The sequence below is a fragment of the Caretta caretta genome, chromosome 8 (genome assembly GCF_965140235.1).
Source record: "Caretta caretta isolate rCarCar2 chromosome 8, rCarCar1.hap1, whole genome shotgun sequence".
Classification (NCBI taxonomy): domain Eukaryota; kingdom Metazoa; phylum Chordata; order Testudines; family Cheloniidae; genus Caretta; species Caretta caretta.
The window spans coordinates 65496551-65518137 of record NC_134213.1 but is presented as its reverse complement, the minus strand read 5'-3'; the positions used below and the strand labels follow the sequence as shown (position 1 = coordinate 65518137).

At 42.7% G+C, this 21587-nt stretch overlaps 1 protein-coding gene across 6 annotated transcripts in view; it reads right to left on the bottom strand.

The window, feature by feature from the left end:
• Window positions 1–21587, bottom strand: part of PTPRC (protein tyrosine phosphatase receptor type C) — a 156841-nt gene that overhangs the window by 68232 nt on the left and 67022 nt on the right. For 2 of the 6 annotated variants that reach the window (XM_075131557.1, XM_075131558.1), the window contains 6 exons: window positions 19815–19952; window positions 17447–17572; window positions 7886–7918; window positions 6565–6786; window positions 3855–3965; window positions 2012–2155 (listed from right to left, as the gene is read on the bottom strand). In XM_075131557.1, the coding sequence (XP_074987658.1) occupies window positions 2012–2155; window positions 3855–3965; window positions 6565–6786; window positions 7886–7918; window positions 17447–17572; window positions 19815–19952 (774 nt within the window). The remainder of the gene's footprint in view (window positions 1–2011; window positions 2156–3854; window positions 3966–6564; window positions 6787–7885; window positions 7919–17446; window positions 17573–19814; window positions 19953–21587) is intronic. The other 4 variants (XM_075131559.1, XM_075131560.1, XM_075131561.1 and 1 more) reach the window with 2 other exon arrangements.

Genomic DNA, 21587 nt, shown 5'->3' with positions numbered 1-21587 from the left:
GGCTGATGAATCTTGCCCATATGCTCAGGGTTTAGCTGATCGCCATATTTGGGGTCGGGAAGGAATTTTCCTCCAGGGCAGATTGGAAGGCCCTGGAGGTTTTTCGCCTTCCTCTGTAGCATGGGGCACGGGTCACTTGCTGGAGGATTCTCTGCTCCTTGAGGTCTTCAAACTACAATTTGGGGACTTCAATAGCACAGATATAGATGTGAGGTCTTTTTTAGGAGTGGTGGGTGAAATTCTGTGGCCTGCATTGTGCAGGAGGTCAGACTAGATGATCATAATGGTCCCTTCTGGCCTAAATATCTATGAATCTATGAATCTATGAATCTATGAAAGTGAAGGCCCTACTAGACTCTCCATTTCCTTCCACAAAATGGCAGATAATGGAGTTGGCGGGATACTAACAACACTCTGTGCCCCAGTTTTCCACAAAAATAGCTCCCCAAGCCAATGTTTTGCTTGGCCCCGGAAAGTCCACTGGTTTCCCAGCTTGTGAGGATGCTTTTGTGGAAATCACATGTATCTGCTGCAGTGAACCTGTGCTATATGGTCAGGATTTCACAAAAAGAGTTAATCCTGCCAAAGGATACCTCTGAACTGGGGCTTGAGACTGTTTTCTCCCAGGAGCTGGAAGAGGGAGGGCATTTATGTTATGCCATCTGCAGGAAACTGTTACCCAGAGAGACAAACTATTTGGTGATTAAGAAGGAGTCTGAGCTATAAAGTGGGTGGTAAAGTGCTTTTTACTTTGGTCATCTACCATACTTCGTTGAAATGGCTGCAGACAATGAAGAAGACCAGACCTTGGCTGACATGATAGTCATCTGACTGTACAACCCCATGCCTTCACAATGCTCCATAAGACCAGACGCAACCCTTGAAAACATGGCACTCTTTTTTCTGGGAGTTAGGGGGAAACTTACTGATCAAAGAGTGTGCTCTGGGCCACTTTCTCAAAGGTAAAGGTGCTGCAGCCAGTAAAGGATTAACAGTTCCTGGCTGGTCACATGGTTACTCAGGGCAGAGTATAAAAGGAACAGAGGCCGCTCTGCCACCCTAGGCAAAAGTTCAGTGTGCCCTCCCCCCGCCCTTTGCATTTTCAATATTCTCACCAGAACAATGCTTTCTGTTATCAGAGATTCCCAACTGTGGGGAGGGAAGGAAGGAGGAGGTGGGCATGTGGAAAACACTTTGGACTTTCGAGGGAGGTATGGCAAGCCTTCTGGTGGTTTGGTGGTTGTGGTAGAAGTCGGGGGGGATAAGCATCAGGTCGCAGAGCCACTCACTCAGATTTGGTCCAACCGCCCCTCCATCATGAAAGGGGGACTGCAAGGCCAAATCTGAGTGAGTGGTGCTGCAACCCCATGCATTATCAGACAGACATTCTCCCAGATAGCTCCTGTCCTAGGCAGCTGCCTTGTTTGCCTCTAGTTAGAGTGACCCCTGTAAAGGAAAGGGAAGTGGGGTCAAAGGACAAGGGTATACTCTCCCTCCTCCTAGCTGATTGAAATAGAGAAAGGCTCTGGGGATTCCTGCCCACTGTTTTCTATTTGTTTGTTCTGTGAGCATTTTGTGGATAATTGACAAGCCCTGAAGAAAGGATATAAAAATGCCCAGAGATCTATTTCCCTTACCTAGCACATCTTTAACATTAATTAAATATAAATACAGCATTTTCCTACCCAGTTATCAATTACTTCTAAATATATAATTTTATGTTCAAATCTGTCCTCTTCAAGATCAATATCTGTGTTCTCCAACCCCTGCCTGTAAACATGCTATCCTCTTCCACTACCATTTGCTCCTTCTTCCAACCTCTTTGAACACCATGCTCTCTGCTCCCTCCTCGAATCTATGGGATTTATACTATGCCAATATAACAGAATCTGGGTACAAGACTTGTAATATCCTTTATCCCTTCTCCTCACATCCTTTTCCTATAGCTGCTGTGAATAAAATATGGATCTGTATCAGAAACATTAAAAAACAAACAAAAAATTATACTCACTTCCATAATCCGTTGATATATTAACGGTTTGCTGCGCAACTGTGTTCTCAAAATAGTATATAGTCCCAGTGCATGTGTAATTCTTGTTGGCTGATAAATTTTTCAATATTTTCTGATGGTTTGTAATGTTTTGGTTATCTTTCCCTACGTTAAAATACAAAGTTTCATTAACATTTTTTCATAAACCCAAAAATTCTAGTTATCATTTTAGGTGGGATTTTCAAAAGAGCTCAACATTTGGCCTAATTTGATATTGAAGGTTGACTTCAGCAGGGGCAATGCTACATTAATACTATGTGCTTTTGAAAATCCCACCTTTAAATATTTTAATGTTTTACATTCATAATCTATTCCTTTTACCTTGATAGATATTGGATCAAAAACCTGTGATTGGTTTTCAAAAAGGGAGCTAAATACATTACTTGCATCACCTATTGTAGTGTACCTCCTTCATTTAAGATTAAAGGCTCTGTTTTGGCTGTGGTGAGTTACACACTTACCATTCCCCCCCATACATCTCCCCTGAGGTTAGAGGGGCATGTTCTATTCAATGTATCCTACTCAAAGATGATCAAGATACACAACCATTTGTAGACATCTTCCTTGGTGAAGACAGTCTAGACATTATGAATCTGGATTTCAAGTACAACCAATTATTTTCAAATATGACTTCCAAGGTGGTTTCTTGTTTCTTTGATTCACTCAACACTATGAATTAATTGACTAAAGTGATAAAAATGTAATATAAATTGTATATATAGGAAAATTTATGTTTTTGTCAAAGTTGTCCAAAAAATGTGGCTCAAGCCAAAACAACAAATATAATTAAAGAGTTAAATTCTGGCCTTATTGAAGACAATGGTCGTTTTGCCATTGAATTCAAATGGGACTAGGATTATACCCATAGTGTTCTGTTAAAATAAAAAAACCCAATACAACAAAGATTTCCTTTAAAAATTGTTTAATTAATATCAACTGGCCCTGCCTGGTTTCCTGTCAGCCTGACTGTCTGGTGGGCTGCTGGGGAAGCCCGAGTTTCTAAGGTCTGCTGCTCTGGGGAAGCCCTTCTATGTGGACGTTCCCAGAGCTAGGGACTCCAGGGCTGCCCATCACTGAATAGCAGTTGTGAAACTCTTGTTAACTTGACAAGAGTCTGGTCAGTTTCATGGCTTTCATTCAGTGGTGTGCAGCCACAAAACTGACAAGAATTATGTCAATTTAAAGCACCAGATACCAAGGTTGTCAGGACCTCTCCACTGCTGCAGTCCGCCTGGCAGGTAGCTAGGCATCCTGGGGAGCATATTTCATTTCAGAATTGGCAACATTTTCATTGTTTCCAAAGTGAAAAATTGTGGGATTTCAGTTCTACCAAAATTTTCAAGGTTCTGGTTTTTGTCCCAGCTGAGGGTGAATTTTTTTTCTGAAATTTAACTGAAATTTTGTTTCCCACTAGCTCTAGAAATTAATTATATCTGATGGGATAATTTAGAAGACAGGTTTTCTATGTGGCATTTTCTTTAAGTTCAAAGTGCATAACAACCATCTGGTCATTAGTTAACATTCTCAGGTAAGGTCCAATAGTATATAGAATAGTATATATATTTTTAGTTCCCATACAGTATCTACTGTCCATCATTTGTCCCTCTTCTCATACTCTGTTTACAAGGGAATGTTTCCACACTTCCGTATTTTTATAAATATGCAGTCTAGTCTAGTATCTCAGTTTATGCTGACACTTAGGATAAAAATGATATTTCTTGCTTTAAATTTGTCCATTCACCATCAAATAAAAACAAAAATAATTTAAAATGGTAACTTTTAAAAGGTACAAAAAGTTTCCTACCAGTTTCACAGGCAAAGTTGTAGGCCAATTTGCAATCAGAAACATTAGTCCATGAGAGTTGTACAGATGTACTGGTTGGTGTATTGTTTTGCAATCTGTAGCTAACTCCATCTGTGAAGAAGGATTCATGTCTTATATTACTGTGACATTTTCTGCAATATTAATTCTTTTCACACCAATTAATTATTTTCTTGTTTGGTGACTCTACTGTTTATATAAAATATATACAAACAAATGACACCAAGTAGTATGTTAAGAACTTTAACCAAGAACTAAAGGATTAACCGAAAAAACCCAGGGATTAAAAAATAATATACATGTAACTGATTGAAGTTAATGTTGGCCTTTGAAATTCTAAACCAGTAGTCCTCATGGAACACAAGGGATGTGACAAATTCTAAGTTTCCAAATTCAAAGTTTCTGTTATACAATATTCAAAGATAGCATGGGTTAGATTTTTTTTTTTTTACAATGGCAAAAAATTATTTTTTACATTCTATCTTAACTCAAAAATGCCTGAAAATATTTTGCAAAAATTTAAAAACATAAAATCTCTTCTAGAGAGACCAGATATGGAAAATTCCATCCCGGTTTTTCAGAAAATTATAGACAGGGACAGACGAGGAGGCCCAGAAAAGCTGAACAACTTTATAGTTGCTCACGCTCTGTTGAGTGCCAACTTCATGTGGGTGCAAAGATGGGAGAAGAAGTTGCAAGAAGCTTTTCATGTCTCCTGTAAGGGCCAGACACGCTCTGCTAGAGGAAGCTCCACATCAACACATGGGAGTGTGACTGGCACAAAAGGAACAATCAGCTGCACAGCTTGAAGGTTGTAACAGCAAGTGCACTCCCTTGAAGTACCAGGGAGTTGAGAACAAATTCCTCCTCTCACTGCTTCAGGACAGAGCACCACCCATATTGCCCCTTATTATGGACTGTATTTAATGTGAAGAATTAGTCCTGAGTAAATTTGGAGGTGTGATAAATCCTTTGTAGAGAGTTCCAGTGTTTCAGGGATTTGTTTTTCCAACATGTGGAATTTTCTGCACTGTTATGCATTCCACAGGCAGAAATAAATTATTAGCCAGAGATGAAAGGGATGTATCCTATTATCGCAGGGATGATTCAGCACTATCAACAAACAGGCTGAATTTCACCAAAAACAAAAAAATCTTTCCATATTTCCTCCATTATTATTAAAAAACCCACTTTAATTGTAACATTATTATTCACTTTTCTATTGAATAGCGTTTAGTACTATTGCTTATATCCATGATGGTTTTGTTCCTTCTTTCTTTTTCCCTTTTGAAACATGAAATCAGCTCCCTTTCTGCCTAACAATTCAGCAGGATGAGAAATGAAAACAAAGATAAAAATTTCAGAAGGATCAAAGGCCCAGATCCTCAAAGGATCAAATGATTTCAATGGAAATTAGAAGCCTAAATACCTTTAAGGATCTGGCGTAAGTGACTTAGGAGACTAAATCTCATTTTCAAAAGTGGCTTAGGCACTTAGAAACCTAAATCTCATTGAAAATCAATGAGACCTAGATTCCTAAATCACTTATATTCTTTAGAAAATTTTACCCAAGATTAAATCTCCTCATTCTGCATCAGTCCTCAGACCCATGCAGAGGACTGACCCACCAGGCCAATATCCTGGCTATACAGTAACTATCCCCTACTGATTATAAGCATGTGAAAAATAGAGTTGGCTATAAAGGAAACTGTTTTGGGGAACTGAACTGTAGTGGTCATTCTCTATCTCTGACTAATACAGAGATCTGAGGGAAGAAGCGGGAGGATGTAAAATACGGTTAGAGGGGAAGAGAAGGCCAGCAGCAGATGAGGAAAGCTTCCATTCCTTGCTTCCACTGCAGATAACTCTGTACAATTGGACCTGATATAAAGGAGTCTTATAGCTTGAAGGTGCAAGTCTGGAGGCCATCTTTTCAAACTCATGCCTATTACGTCCTGTAAATCTGAAGAGTTTATCAAATAGAATTTCCCCCACCATATCCTGTCACTAAAGAACGTTTTGGTCTTCCTGCACTATGAGTCTCGAGAGGAATTGGTATCATTTGGCAAGCTATATAATGGAACGTAGAACACTAAATAAAAAAATATTACATGCTGCTCACACCACTCAATCTGCAAAACACCAGCCTGACTACAGATAATATAATTAGGGTGGAAAGAATTAAATAAGAAAAAGCTCAATACACGTTTTTCCCTGAAAACATAAATTACAAAGTCCAGTTTCTTGATCAACTGTCTCTAAACCATACACCTTGTGCAAAGAAATATTTAAAACATATTTGTGTGTGACCACCCAGAGTTTGAAAACACACAAGCCTAATCAAGAAACGTGCATTTCAAATTAAGATAATATTTAAGGTATTTGAGGGGGCAATTTTTCAGGACTCCATGTATAATACTCTATTTGTTCTTTGAGCATGTATACTACATCACTATTATATCATTTTCATTGAATGGACATGGGGAAAGGTGTAAATTTGTGCTTCAATCAAAGATTAATAGTACCAAAACTCAGAATCTGAAGTCTAAGGGTATGAGAGAGAGGAATTTCCAGCCCCAAACAACACTTGGAGTCCACCCAGTCAAGCAGCAGATTTCTGAAATTCTGCACCAAGAACATAACACAGTATTTGCTAAATAAAACCTCATATTGAACAAAAAGCTGTACTTACTAGGTGGGATATGAATTACATGTGATATATTCGGGCATTCATTATATCCAATTAGAATTTCATGTGTCTCACATTCCTTAAGTCCTTCAATAGTTTGGTCTCCTTTCACTTTACAAGTGGAGTTGCAGAAAATAGAGTAGTTGCTCTTCATTCCAGAAATGTTCAACTTTGCAGTGACTGTGCTACCACTGTAGTTATACGTCAGATTAATATTAATTGTTTCTAAAAGAAGGGGAGAAAATGTGAAAAATGAATTTACAACAATTTTTCTTATTTTTTTTTTATACTTCAGCTAGAGTGTTATTGGTCCAACACTGTATCCTGCTCTTCAGCACACTCTGTGCTTTAAAGACCCCAAAAGAAAATATTAGAGGTGGTTGAATTTTTTTGACCAAAAAGTTTTCCTGTCAGAAAACGTAGTTTTGTCAAAATAGAAAATTTCCATGGGAAAATGTCAATTTCAATGAATTTGTTTTCAATTTTCCAGTTGGAAGAATAAAAAAAAAATCATTTTGAATTGACATTTTGAAACATCAATTCAATGTGTGAATCAAAACTATTGAAATTTTCATTTCACCATTTCTGATTCAAACCTTTTTATAGTTTTTCATTCTGAGAAAATTTTCAATATTTTGACTTCATTCCTAATCTGAAGGGATTGTAGTTTTAAAATGTCGACATTTCCTGCAAAAGGAAATTTTCATTTTTTGAATTACTCCTGAAAACATCTGGTTTGGTGTATGAAACTTGGAAATGTATTTTTCTAATCCCCTGATATATGAAGAAACAAACAAACCTGATCTTTTGAAAATATATTGATGCAGTACCAATTAATAACTGCAAAAACATTATATATTCCAAACTGTCTACCAAATAATTAGATCTGGACTCTGCCTATGAATTGGGGAGACTTGTCTAGTTTGAATTAGTAATCAGCCACTAAAATTTGCATTCATTTCCTCTGTCACATGGTGTAAAATAAGATTATTGCAGAAAAGAAGTGTAGAGAGCCCCTTGGTGTTGAATAAAACGAGACCTTTTTCTCCTTAAGGCAGACTATGCTCCAGCACCGATGTGTAATTAATATCAGCAGCCTAGTGCCAGGTAGGATGCGTCAGCAGAGTGGGAAATGGAGAGCAGAAAGTCAGAAACTTTGAGGAAGTTTAAAACAATCATTCTAAAATTAGTAAGAAAGTTTAAAAAACAACCTGAGATTGGAGCTGATTTGTTTTATTTGAGCATTTAACTGATCTGAGTGAAGTGGAGAAAGTTTCTTTCTGGTTTAAAAAGTTTCATTTCACTTTTATTAAGCATAACTTACCACAAGGTATTTTAGTGGTCACTGTAGAAGTTTCTGTAAAAGAAAAGAAAAGAGAAAAACAAATGAATATCACAAGGCAGCTTTCTACATTCAGTTGTAGAGGACAGTGACTGATAATGTGCAAAGCTCTGGTACATTCAATGCAGATATTTGTATTTAGATCTTCAAAAATATTTGAAAAACAGGGAAAAATATTCAATGAAATTCATGCAATTCCCACCATTTTTAACCACCTCTATTAGATACTATGCATTTCATTATTACCCAGTGATATTGTTAATTGCAGATCATACTGCTCATTATAAATTATTCTTAACTTTATTTCTACAACAGGGGTCTGCAGACCACTGGTTGAAAACCACTTCTCTATGATAATGACAATCTTTCATGGGCCCCTTAGACATAGTCTGAGGACACCCGGGGTCTGCGGACCACTGGTTGAAAACCACTGAACTAGACTATATCTTTTAGAAAAAGATCCCATTTTGATTTAAAAATAGATCTGTACAGAAAATAAAAATTCCATTTCACAAAATTTTTTTGAAGTTTCAAAATTTATTTTCATTCTGATGCAAAACAAAATGAGAGCTTTTGAAATTTTTCACAAAAACACACGACAGCAACTGCCCATCCCAGAATAGCCAGTGTTATAGAGACAGTCTCAATCATTGATGTTGGAGCTGTTTCACTTTCTATATCATAGAATCATAAGACTGGAAGGGACCTCAAGAGGCCATCTAGTCCAGTCACCTGCACTCAAGGCAGGACTAAGTATTATATAATTAAATATTCAGTGAGGAAGAGATATATTGACTCTCTAGGTCACTGATTAGGATACTTGCCTAGGATGTGGGAGAGCCAGGTTTGAAACTCTGCTCAGCATGATTTGGGGCAGAGATTTGAACCTGGCTTCCCCACAGCCCATATGAGTGCCCTAACCACCAGGTTACTAGCTAGTCTTCCCCTCCCACCCCCCAAAATTTCATCCTGCACTTGAGATATCTTCCTGGCAATTTTTTAAACCAATACTTCCACAAAACGAATTTGACAAAACGGCATTTTTTAAAGAAAAAAGTTTAGTCAAAAATTATTTCAACCAGCTCTATTTAAAAACTCAAGGGATGGAAGATTTACCATGTTTTCTGGTAATCTTTTCCTGCGTTTGATTATCTCACTGTTAAAAGTTTTGCCTTATTTCCAGTTTGAACATTGCTGACTTCAACTTCCAGCCACTGATTATTGTTATGCCTTTGTCTCCTATATTAAAGAGCACTCTAATATGAGATATCTCTTCTCTCTCTACGTGATTACGGACTGTGATCAGGTCACCACTAAACCTTGTGTTTGATTAACTAAATAGGTTGAGATCCTTTAGTCTCTTGTTGTAAGGCGTTCAACTCTTCACTTTATCTTATCCAATTTTTCAACATCTTTTTTAAATTTTAGACCCCAGAACTGGACACAGTATAGTGATCTCATCAGTGCCCGATACAGAGGCAGTATCACCTCTCTACTCCCGCTTGATATTTTCTTGATACATCCAAATATTGTCTTAGTCCTTTTTTGCCATAATATTGTTCTGGAAGCTCATGTTAGAACATGAATACGGCCATACTGGGTCAGATCAATTGTCCATCTAGTCCAGTATCCTGTTTTCTGACAGTGGCCAGTGCCAGATGGTTCAGAGGGAATAAACAGAACAGGGCGATTTATTGAGTGATCCATCCCATGTTGTCCAGTCCCAGCTTCTGGCACTCAGAGGTCTAGGGACACCCAGAGCTTGGGGTTGCGTCCCTGAGCATCTTGGCTAATTGCCGTTGACGAACCTGTCCTCCATTCTTTTTGAACCCAGTTATACTGTTGGCATTCACAACATCCCCGGCAGTGAGTTCCACAGGTTGATCGTGTTGTGTGATGAAGTATTTCCTAATGTTTCTTTTAAACTTGCTGCCTATTAATTTCACTGGGTGGTCCCGTGGTTCTTGTGTTATGTGAAGGGCTAAATAACACTTCCTTATTCACTTTCTCCACACCATTCTTGATTTTACATACCTCTGTTATATCCCCCCTTAGTCATCTCTTTTCTAAGATGAACAGTCCCAGTCTTTTTAATCTCTCCTCATACAGAAGCTGTACCATACCCCTAATCAACATGCTCAGTTGTTTACAATGACTCCTAAGTCTTTTTCTGAGTCACTGATTTCCAGGATACATTCCCCCATTCTTATAACTACAGCATATATTTTTTATTCCTAGATGTTTAGAACCTTGTATTTGGCTGCATTAGAATGTGTGTTGATTGAGCCGAGTCTACCAAGTGTGACAAAGCTCTGTCCTTGCCTCCGTGGGTCCCGCGTTTCCTGGAGGATTTCGCTAGCCTCAGAGGCTCACTGTGACCCTCCACATAACCCTTCCTTCTCTAGAGACAAGGGTCACAGTCTACTGAGCCATTTTCATCAAAAGCCAGCAAGGGAGGTGAGGAGAAATTATCCTTCCTTGCACAGTCTCTGTTGTCTCCCAGTCTCAGTGATTAATCAGGGGGCAAAGGTCGGGGGGAGGAGCCCGGGCCCACCCTCTACTCCGGGCTCCAGCCCAGGGACCCTAATAGTATCAGCCATGGTAGCTGACCTTTTAGAAACATGACATGTACAATTCCCTGGGCTACTTCCCCCACAGCAGCCCTCACTTCCTCAAGCTCCACTTCACCCTTACCTCAGGGCGTCCTTCCTTGTGCCTGATATGGTGTGTACTACTCAGCCTCTCCAACAGCGCAACTTCCTTCCACAGCTCCTGACATGCACACCCACCTGACTGAGTGGGAGGCTTTTAACTAGTTTCAGCCAGCCCCTGATTGGCTTCAGGTGTCCCAATCAACCTAGCATTCTCCCTGCCTTCTGGAAAGTTCTTAATTGTCCCCAGGTGTCTTAATTGACCTGGAGCAGCTTCCATTTCACTTAAGCTGGTACCAGGGATTTGTTTAGCCTGGAGCTAATATATCTATCTCCCACTACTTTTCTATAGCCATCTGGCCTTGCCCCGTCACATATCCCCCCGCCCCCTCTGCTCAACACCATAGAGTTGGGCAACTTGGGACGCCAGGCAGTATGCTCGTGACAGACCATCAGCATTGCCATGGTGGCATCCAGCCCTATGCCGTATGCGGAACTGGAATGGTTGGAGGGATAAGAACCACCTGGTGACCCTTGCATTCTTTTCCTTATTCCGCTGCATTCACTGAAGGGGTGCATGGTCCGTCACAAGAGTAAATCGCCGGCCTAAGAGGTAATAACGCAGTGTCTCCATAGCCCATTTGACAGCAAGGCATTCTCTCTCGAATACTGCGTATTTCTGTTCTCTTGGGAGAAGCTTTCTGCTTAGGTAGAGGATCGGGTGTTCCTCTTCTCCCACCGTTTGCGACAGAACTGCTCCCAACCCCACCTCGGAAGTGTCTGTAAAATAAATTCCCTGTTAAAGTCCGGGGCTATGAGTACGGGGTCATTACAGAGGGCCGTCCGAAGGTCTGTACATGCCCCCTCTGCTGCGTTGGTCCACTTTACCATGTCTGGACCTCGGGCCTTCACCAGGTCCGTTAGGGGACTTGCCCTAGTGGCGAAGTGGGGAATAAACCGTCGGTAGTAGCCTACCACACCTAGGAACGCAAGGACCTGCTTCTTTCGGGTCGGCTGGGGCCAGTTTTGAATTGCCTCTAGCTTATTCGTTTGGGGCTTCACTATGCCCCTTCCCACAATATGTCCCAGGTACCTAGCCTCTGCTAGCCCTATGGCGCATTTAGCGGGATAAGCAGTGAGGCCAGCCCTCCTTAAGGTGTGCAGTACTGCCTCAACTTTCTCCAAGTGGGTTCCCCAGTCTGGCGTATAGATGATAACATCATCTAGGTATGCAGCTGCATAACTAGTATGGGGGTGCAGCAGCTTATCCATGAGGCACTGGAATATGGCTGGTGCCCCATGTAGCCCAAAAGGGAGGACAGTGTACTGGAATAGCCCATCCGGGGTGGAGAATGCTGTCTTTTCTTTAGCTTCTTTGGTCAGAGGAATCTGCCAGTACCCTTTCGTCAGATCCAGTGTAGTCAAGAATCAGGCACTACCCAGTCGGTCAACCAGTTCGTCGATGCATGGTATGGGGTATGCATCAAACTGGGATATTTCACTCAGTCGGCAAAAGTCATTACAGAATCTCATGGTACCGTCAGGTTTAAGCACTAGAACAATTGGACTGGACCACTGACTGTAAGATTCTTCAATAACCCCTAATTCTAACATTTTCTTTACTTCGGCCTTGATTTCTTCTCTTTTGGCTGCTGGGATTCGGTAGGGTCTCAATGTTACCTTGGCTCTGGGGATCGTGCGGATATGGTGATAGGTCTCAGTCTTCTGCCCTGGTTTTGTAGAGAACACATCTCTGTTGCTATTAATCATGTCGGCTGCCTCGATCTTTTGGATCGGCGTCAAGTCGGATGATATCCTCACTTGCTCGTGTAAGTTATCCTCCTGGGGAAGGGTCTCCTGCATAACTAAGCATGCCTCTCAATCGTGCCAAGGTTTTAGAAGATTGATGTGGTAAATTTGCTCCAATTTCCAGCAGCCTGGCTGCCGCATCTTGTAGTTTACCTCTCCCACGGCTTCGGTTATTTCGTAGGGTCCCTGCCACTGGGCCAACAGTTTACTTTCTGCTGTGGGCACCAGTACCATCACCCGATCCCCTGGTTGGAACCGTCGAAGCTTCGCTTGGTGGTTATAATGGGTTCGTTGGGTCTCCTGTGCTCTCTCCAAGTGCTCCCATACAATGGGCGTAACTCGGGCTATCCGATCTCTCATCTGCAGTACATGCTCAACTATGTTCCTTCCGGGATTTGGCTCCTCTTCCCAGGCTTCTCTGGCTATATCCAATATGCCCTGAGGGTGGCGCCCATATAGTAGTTTGAACGGAGAGAAACCCGTGGAGGCTTGCGGAACCTCCCGGATGGCGAACATGAGTTAAGGCAATAGGGTATCCCAATCTTTCCCATCCCGGCTCACCACTTTCCTGATCATGGCCTTGAGGGTCCTATTGAAACTTTCCACAAGGCCATCTGTTTGCGGGTGGTATACAGAGGTCCGTAGGGCTTGTACATGGAGCAATGAACAGAGATCTTTCATCAACTTGGACATGAAAGGTGTCCCTTGATCAGTCAATATCTCCTTGGGTAGCCCAACCCGGGCAAAGATCTGTACTAGCTCCTTAGCTATTGTCTTGGAAGCTGTGTTGCGCAGGGGAACAGCTTCTGGGTACCGGGTTGCATAGTCCAGTACAACAAGCACATGTTGGTGGCCCCAAGCTGTCTTCTCTAGGGGCCCTACCAGATCCATGGCTATCCGTTCAAAAGGAATCTCTATTATTGGAAGAGGTATCAAAGGAGCCCGTAAGTGTGGGCGAGGGCTATGTAACTGACACTCTGGACAAGAGGTGCAGTATCGCCGGACATCTTCATGTACTCCTGGCCAAAAGAACCTCCACAGGATCCGTGCCTGGGTTTTCTCTACCCCTAGGTGTCCTCCAAACAGGTGACTGTGGGCGAGACTCAATATGGCTTTTTGATGTTTTTGTGGCACCAGAAGTTGTTGTATCTCTTGCTCCTGCATTTGCACCACGCGGTACAGGAGATCTTTCTTCACTATAAAGTAAGGTCCGGGACCCCGGATCTTCCGATCCACGGGTATCCCATCAATCTCGGCCACCTCTTTCCTGGCGTTATAATATCTGGGGTCCTTCGCCTGGTCCCGCCCAAAAGTCTCTCTCCCAGGACTAACCTGCCCAAGCTCCCAAGGGCCGACTTCTGCTTCTTCCAACGGCTCGCCGCTGTCATGGCTGGGGGCACCTTCTGGCTCACCTTCTGTGGTAGAAGTTTCTCTGTTGGCTGTTTGCGTCCATCTGCCTACTAGGGAAGTCTTCTGGCCCTGGGTCAGGATCCGGGTTCCCAAGGCCTTCGCAGCCTTCCTCTCTTTTTTTGTCTTCCGGGTCTTTCAGGGGGCTGAGAACAGATCCTGAGAAATCTCAGCGAAAATTGGGGGTTGACATTCCCCCGGTGATGAGTCGCTGTCCTCAGGGTCCCCATGTCCCTCCAGCCTCTCTGCGGGGAGTAAATTATCAAACCCTGGATAGTTCCTCCCAATGACTACAGGATATGGAAGTTTAGGAACTACGCCCACGGTCACCTCAATGGGGTTTCCCTGAACCTCTATCTCCACTGAGATGGTGGGATAATGGCTCACGGCCCCATTCACGCATGTCACTGCTACACGTTTGGCTCGTAGCAGCTGACTATTTTTACCAGCTTACCCGATATGAGGGTGATAGCACTCCCAGAGTACACAAGCGCTGTAGTCTCTGCTCCATTTATCCTCACTGGCCTGGTGTAATTATGCGGGGCTAATGTGACCCCCGCTAGGTGGAAAAGGGAGCATGGGACCTCCCAATCCCCCAAATTACATTGCATAGGCTCCTCGGTGCTGGGAGATTGTGCTGCTATATGTCCCCACTCCCCACATGCATAATATCTATAATTGCTTTAAATCACTCCCCTATCCTGGGGATTAGGGGTTTAGTCCCGGGGTTCCCCCCACTCAGGCTAATCCCTTCCTTCTGAGCTCCCCGCTGGTTTTTGGCCCCCCTTCTTTCACCTAAGACTCCCCAGGGGTTTGGCTGCCCAACCTTCCAGGGTCGGGGTTGGGTGCTTGCTTCGAAAGGGGCCTTCCTTGGGTAGTCGGGTCAGTTCCCTGGCTGTCATCCATCTTTCTACCAGTGTGATCATCTTGTCGTACGTGGACAGATCGTTCTGGCCTACCCATTTGTGGAGATCTGGCAGCAGTCCCCGCATGTAATGGTCGACGACCAGGATCTCCAAAATCTCCGGCCTGCACACCTCAGGCTGTAACCACTTCTGTGCGAGGTGTATGAGGTCAAATAGCTGGGACCTTGGGGGTTTGTTCTCCTGGTATTTCCACTCATGGAACCTCTGGGCCCTTACCGCTGCCATTATCCCTGATCATGCTAGGATCTCTGCCTTCAGACGCGTATAGTCAGTGGCATCCGTGGCAGGCAAGTCAAAGTAGGCCTTCTGGGCCTCTCCACACAAAAAAGGGGAGAGAATGCTGGCCCACTGCTCCTGGGACCACGCATCACGCTGAGCAGTCCTTTCGAATGAGAGGAGATATGCCTCTACGTCATCTCCTGACGTCATCTTTGGCAGACAACCAGTGGCCCTCAGGGTTCGCGTCCCGTCGGACCCCCGGGCCTGGGTGGTGAGGATCTTCAGCTGGTCCACCACCTCTCTCAAGAGGGCACGATCTTGGGTAGCCTGGCTCCTCAATAAATGATTGGTTTCCTGCTGTAGCCGCATAGACTACTGTTGTGCCATTGCCTGAACTCGGGTGACCTCCTGCTGGGCTGCCGTGGCTTGTACCAGAGCTCTTACCACCTCCTCCATTGTGGTACAAAGCAAACAAACAAACAAAAAAATTCAAAACCCCAGTGCATTTTTTTTTAAAACCTCTTTCCTCCACCACGCTGTGAACGAAGTCCCACTCCTGACACCAGTTGTGACAAAGCTCTGTCCTTGTCTCCATGGGTCCCGCGTTTCCTGGCAGATTTCGCTAGCCTCAGAGGCTCATTGTGACCCTCCACGTAACCCTTCTTTCTCTAGAGACAAGGGTCACAGTCTACTGAGCCATTTTCATCATAAGCCAGCAAGGGAGGTGAGGAGAAATTATCCTTCCTTGCACAGTCTCTGTTGTCTCGCAGTCTCAGTGATTAATCGGGGGCAAAGGTCGGGGGGAGGAGCCCGGGCCCACCCTCTACTCCGGGCTCCAGCCCAGGGACCCTAATAGTATCAGCCATGGTAGCTGACCTTTTAGAAACATGACATGTACAATTCCCTGGGCTACTTCCCCCACAGCAGCCCTCACTTCCTCAAGCTCCACTTCACCCTTACCTCAGGGCGTCCTTCCTTGTGCCTGATATGGTGTGTACTACTCAGCCTCTCCAACAGCACAACTTCCTTCCACAGCTCCTGACATGCACACCCACCTGACTGAGTGGGAGGCTTTTAACTAGTTTCAGCCAGCCCCTGATTGGCTTCAGGTGTCTTAATCAACCTAGCATTCTCCCTGCCTTCTGGAAAGTTCTTAATTGGCCCCTGGTGTCTTAATTGACCTGGAGCAGCTTCCATTTCACTTAAGCTGGTACCAGGGATTTGTTTAGCCTGGAGCTAATATATCTATCTCCCACTACTTTTCTATAGCCATCTGGCCTTGCCCCGTGACACAAGCAATCTAAATTACTTACATTGGTGACCTGTCTTGTCCTTATTTACCACCTCACAAATCTTTGTGTTAACTTCAAACTTTATCAGCAATGATTGTATATTTTCTTCCAGATTATTGATAAAAATATTAAATGTCATTGGAGAGAGAACTGATCCTAGCAAGACCCAGTTACAAACACCCTCCTGAGTTGAAAATTCCCCATTAACAATTATGTTTGCAGATCTATGAGTTAGCCATCTTTTAACCCATTTAACATGTGTTTTATTAATTTTATACGGTGATAAGTTTTTTTAATCAGAATGTTGTACAGTACTAAGTCAAACACTTTACAGAAATCCAAGTATATTTTATCAGCACAGTTATGTTATCAGCCTAACTTGCAATCTTGGCAAATAACAATATTAAGTTAACTTGACAGGACTTACTTTCCATGAAAATCATCTTGATTGGTATTAATTATATCTCTATACTTGAACTCTTTATTGATTGAGTTCCATATCAGCCATTCCATTAGATTGCCTGGGATTAACATCAAGTCAACTAGCCTACTTTAACCTGGGGTGATCCCATTTGCCTTTGGCACAATATTGGTTTTCTTCTAGTCTATTGGAACTTCCCCAGATTTCCAAGGCGCCTTAAAAATTAACATAGATGTTGAGGAGAACTCCTGAGCCAACTCTTTTAAAATTCTTGGATGCAATTTATCCAAGTGCATGAATAATTTACATTAGAGTCATTGTCTGTAAACTTATGTGACTGAAGTTACTTACATGCATAAGTCTTACTTACATGCATAAGTCCCAGCAGACTAGTTATTTAGTGAAACAACCTGTAAGCCATCTAAAACCATGAAACAAATCCACAAATCTATGGGAACTGATCCTGCACTCCTTCTTTACTTGGGCAAAACTTCTCTGGATATCCATGGGAGATTTGTCTGAATAAGGAGTTCAGGGTTTCGCCTTGATTTATATTACTCCTTGGAAAATAAGGTTAATTTTTAACTTGGCTGACAAGAAATAAATCTGGCCTCTTTTACATCAGTTAACTATTACATTAGGAGTAGTAAGCATCCTAAGAGATTTTAGTTTAATGCAATTTTCTGCAGTTGCATCTGTAGAATAAATCACTTGTTAGGTTTCAAAAAAATACTCAAAGTCACTTCAGTGCCCTCATTCTAACACATTTCCCATGCATGCAGTGTTAGGATTGCCAGAACTGTGTGCAGGTTTGTCACCTGTTGTGAGAGTGGAAGTAGTCAAAGTGGTGTTTGAGGAAGGCTGAGAAATGCTTGCTTGAGTGCTGGTTGGAGTATGGTTCACGGATGGTGAGGTGGTGTGGGAGTGTTGCGAATTGGAAGCATCTGCAAGGACAGAACAAATTAGTATTAAAAAGTGAGTTCATTGTTTCATGTAATCATATCATAAACGTCTTGGACTATGTACTTTCTTCTTGTAATTATCTTACCAAAAGATTGAACAGAGCTGCAAGTAAGGTTGTGTTAGTATTTCCATTAAAGAACAAAACAAGAATCTTTAACTAGAATTCACAATATCAGGACTCTTTTATATGTCAATCAGTTCTCAAATATATGGGCCATAATGAAGTCAACAGAAGCTTTGCCTGAATAAGGGCTGTAGGTTTTATCCCATTGTGTGAATATAGCTTTGCCCATAGTTCTTATCATTAGGCACAATTCCACAAATGCTACTAAGCATAGTGCTTACACCCAAGATACTCCTCATGGTGTAAACACTACCCTCAGCAGTATGTGTTTGCCAGGTCAGGTATGCTACCTACCGTGCCTTGGTATTTATTTCATTGCTTAGGGTATGTCTACACTACGAAATTAGGTCGAATTTATAGAAGTCAGTTTTTTAGAAATCGGTTTTATATATTCTAGTGTGTGTGTCCCCACAGAAAATGCTCTAAGTGCATTAACTCGGAGGAGTGCTTCCACAGTACCGAGGCAAGCGTCGACTTCCGGAGTGTTGCACTGTGGGTAGCTATCCCACAGTTCCCGCAGTCTCCGCTGTCCATTGGAATTCTGGGTTGAGATCCCAATGCCTGATGGGGCTAAAACATTGTCGTGGGTGGTTCTGGGTACATATCGTCAGGCCCCCGTTCCCTCCCTCCCTCCGTGAAAGAAAGGGCAGACAATTGTTTTGCGCCTTTTTTCTTGAGTTACCTGTGCAGACGCCATACCACGGCAAGCATGGAGCCCGCTCAGGTAACCGTCACTGTATGTCTCCTGGGTGCTGGCAGACGTGGTACTGCATTGCTACACAGCAGCAGCAACCCATTGCCTTATGGCAGCAGACGGTACAGTAGGACTGGTAACCGTCATCGTCATGTCCGAGGTGCTCCTGGTCGCCTGTGTGAGGTCGATCAGGAGCGCCTGGGCAGACATGGGCTCAGGGACTAAATTTGGAGTGACTTGATCAGGTCATTCTCTTTAGTCCTGCAGTCAGTCCTATTGAACCATCTTATGGTGAGCAGGCAGGCGATACGGATTGCTAGCAGTCCTCTTGTACCATCTTCTGCCGGGCAGGCAAGAGATGAGGATGGCTAGCAGTCCTGTTGTACCATCTTCTGCCGAGTAGCCATGAGATGTGGATGGCATACAGTCCTTCTGCACCGTCTGCTGCCAGTCAAAGATGTAAAAGATAGATGGAGTGTATCAAAACAAGAAATAGACCAGATTTGTTTTGTACTCATTTGCAACCCCCTCGCCCCCCGTCTAGGGGACTCATTCCTCTAGGTCACACTGCAGTCACTCACAGAGAAGGTGCAGCTAGGTAAATCTAGCCATGTATCAATCAGAGGCCAGACCAATCTGCTTGTTCCAATCAGAACAATAACTTAGGTGCACCATTTCTTATTGGAACCCTCCGTGAAGTCCTGCCTGAAATACTCCTTGATGTAAAGCCACCCCCTTTGTTGATTTTAACTCCCTGTAAGCCAACCCTGTAAGCCGTGTCATCAGTCGCCCCTCCCTGCGTCAGAGCAATGGCAGACAATCATGCATCTGAGTTGAGAGTGCTGTCCAGAGCAGTCACAATGGAGCACTCTGGGATAGCTCCCGGAGGCCAATACCGTCGAATTGTGTCCACAGTACCCCAAATTCGACCCGGCAAGGCTGATTTAAGCGCTAATCCACTTGTCAGGGGTGGAGTAAGGAAATCGATTTTAAGAGCCCTTTAATTCGAAATAAAGGGCTTCATCGTGTGGACGGGTGCAGGTTTACATCGACTTAACGCTGCTAAATTCGACCTAAAGTCCTAGTGTAGACCAGGGCTTAGAAACCACTCACTGTTTGTTTTATCAGTTCTGTATTGGGCCAGTTCCTGCAGCTCTTGCTTTGGCAAAACTCTCATTGACTGCATAAAGAATTTTGCCTGAATAATGACTGTAAGTTCAGGTCATATTCTGGAAATAAAACACAGGAACACCTTGTGCTCTTGCATCAGTTGTGAAGCTTAGGAACATTTTCAGTTTGTTGAGCAGTAAGTGTGATAAACTGCCAAACTACACAATTTTCTCCATGTACAGCTCAAGCAATTGTCTTATTGCCAACCTGGGAAATCTAAAGGAATACAGCAAACCTGATGGTTTATATGTGGTGGTAGCAGGAGTGAGTGAAGTAAGGGCAGCAGTGCTGCTGTGTGGCTGATTGCTGGATCCGAAGGAAGAGTTTGAGTCTGCATGAGTGCTGAGGTTTGTGCTGCTTGGTGGAATGGTGCCTGTAGTAAGGAAGTACAATAGTTCTGTTAGTGCTTCCTAATATATCATGCACAGACAATGACAACAAAGTCACACGTAAACAAGGTATCTATTTCTGAATGGATAATGTTAAAAGAAGGAAAACTGAGACCATATATTTTAGGCAGTTATGCAATTTCATTTTGTTTCTTATATATAAGGCCAAAAGCAAAAGTAGAAACATGCATTCTATAAGAAAAGACACCAGAGTTGTAAAGCATCTATGAGTTGAGAACCTGAAGTGTTCAATGCCCTCGGTTCTCACTGGGCCTGACACTGCTGCAGCTAAAGTCAAAGGTGAGACTTCCATTGGCTTCATAGGATCAGGATAAAGCTAGTTGATTTTTGATGGTAGCTGAGGTTGCTCAGCCCCCTGTAGATTCAGGTGCTTTGTGTTTTATGAAATGATCATTGTCATTCAGAAAGAGAGAGAGAGGTTTACCCTTGTAATTTTAATAACTATTCCAAAACAATAATATAAGTGTCACTATTAGCCTCTAATATTCTCTTATGTATAAAACCAATGTAAAAACTAATCTACTGTCCCAATTCACTTGAATAACTCAGTAAGGATCAGATTCTGTTGGTAAATACTTATATAGACATTGTACAACTGTGCACAAGGTCATACATCCCAGTCAGTGGCAAAGCCAAAGAACAGAAGTTGGGAATCCTTACTCTCAGTCTCCTGATCTAACCACCACACAGCACTCTCAGAGATATATAATCTTACCCGGGAGTCTCAGTTGATTCATATTCTTTAGACTGGTTTGAAAGAAGTTATGAATAAATGTATGTCCAAAAATGTCATGTAATCAGTATTCATTACTTTGACTCTTTGAATAGGGAAATGGAAGCTAAAATTCATCTCTTGAAATACCTGTATGTAATATATACCATATATATCTATAAATAACCTAAAGGACCACTGGATGTCATCATTGCTTCACAAAAGAAAAAATAAATAAACCAGGTTTTATCTAACAATAAACCATAACTTCTAAGCTGACTGCTATTTTTTTTTTAATTTCAAGTGATTTGGTATCTTGGTTCCACTTTTGTCCAATTCTGTTGTCTGTTTTTCATCTTCTGCATCACAGTTGGCAACTTTCACGTGGTAAATAAGCACCCTGACTTTCACAATAAGCCAAAAATCAAGCTAATCCCATTTTAAAACAAGGCCAAAACAAGCCAATCCCTAAGAACCCCGACAGTCTATGTGACTAGATCCCCCCGGCGTGCAGTCTGGGACTGTGATGGGCCGGCTGTGCACCACTGACTCACCCCCGCTTTGCCCATCTTGCCCCTGCTTGCCGGGAGCCGATCAAAAAAAAGAAGCAACAAGCTACATGCGAAACAAGCTACAAGCCAAAAACTAGCCAACAACCAACTCACAAGCCAATTAAGCCAAAAACAAGCCCTATTTCTGTGTTTTTTCCGCTGGTTTGGCATGTCTGTTCTGCATGTCCAAAGTGCACATTGGTACCTCTCACTGTACTATTCTACGGCTATTTCAGTCTCCCTATAGTGTTTCTTTGCCTTCAGCCCCAGTTTCACTGTCCTCTCTCTCATTCTGAGCTGTGACCTCTTAACTCTTTGTTTGCAGATAAAGATAA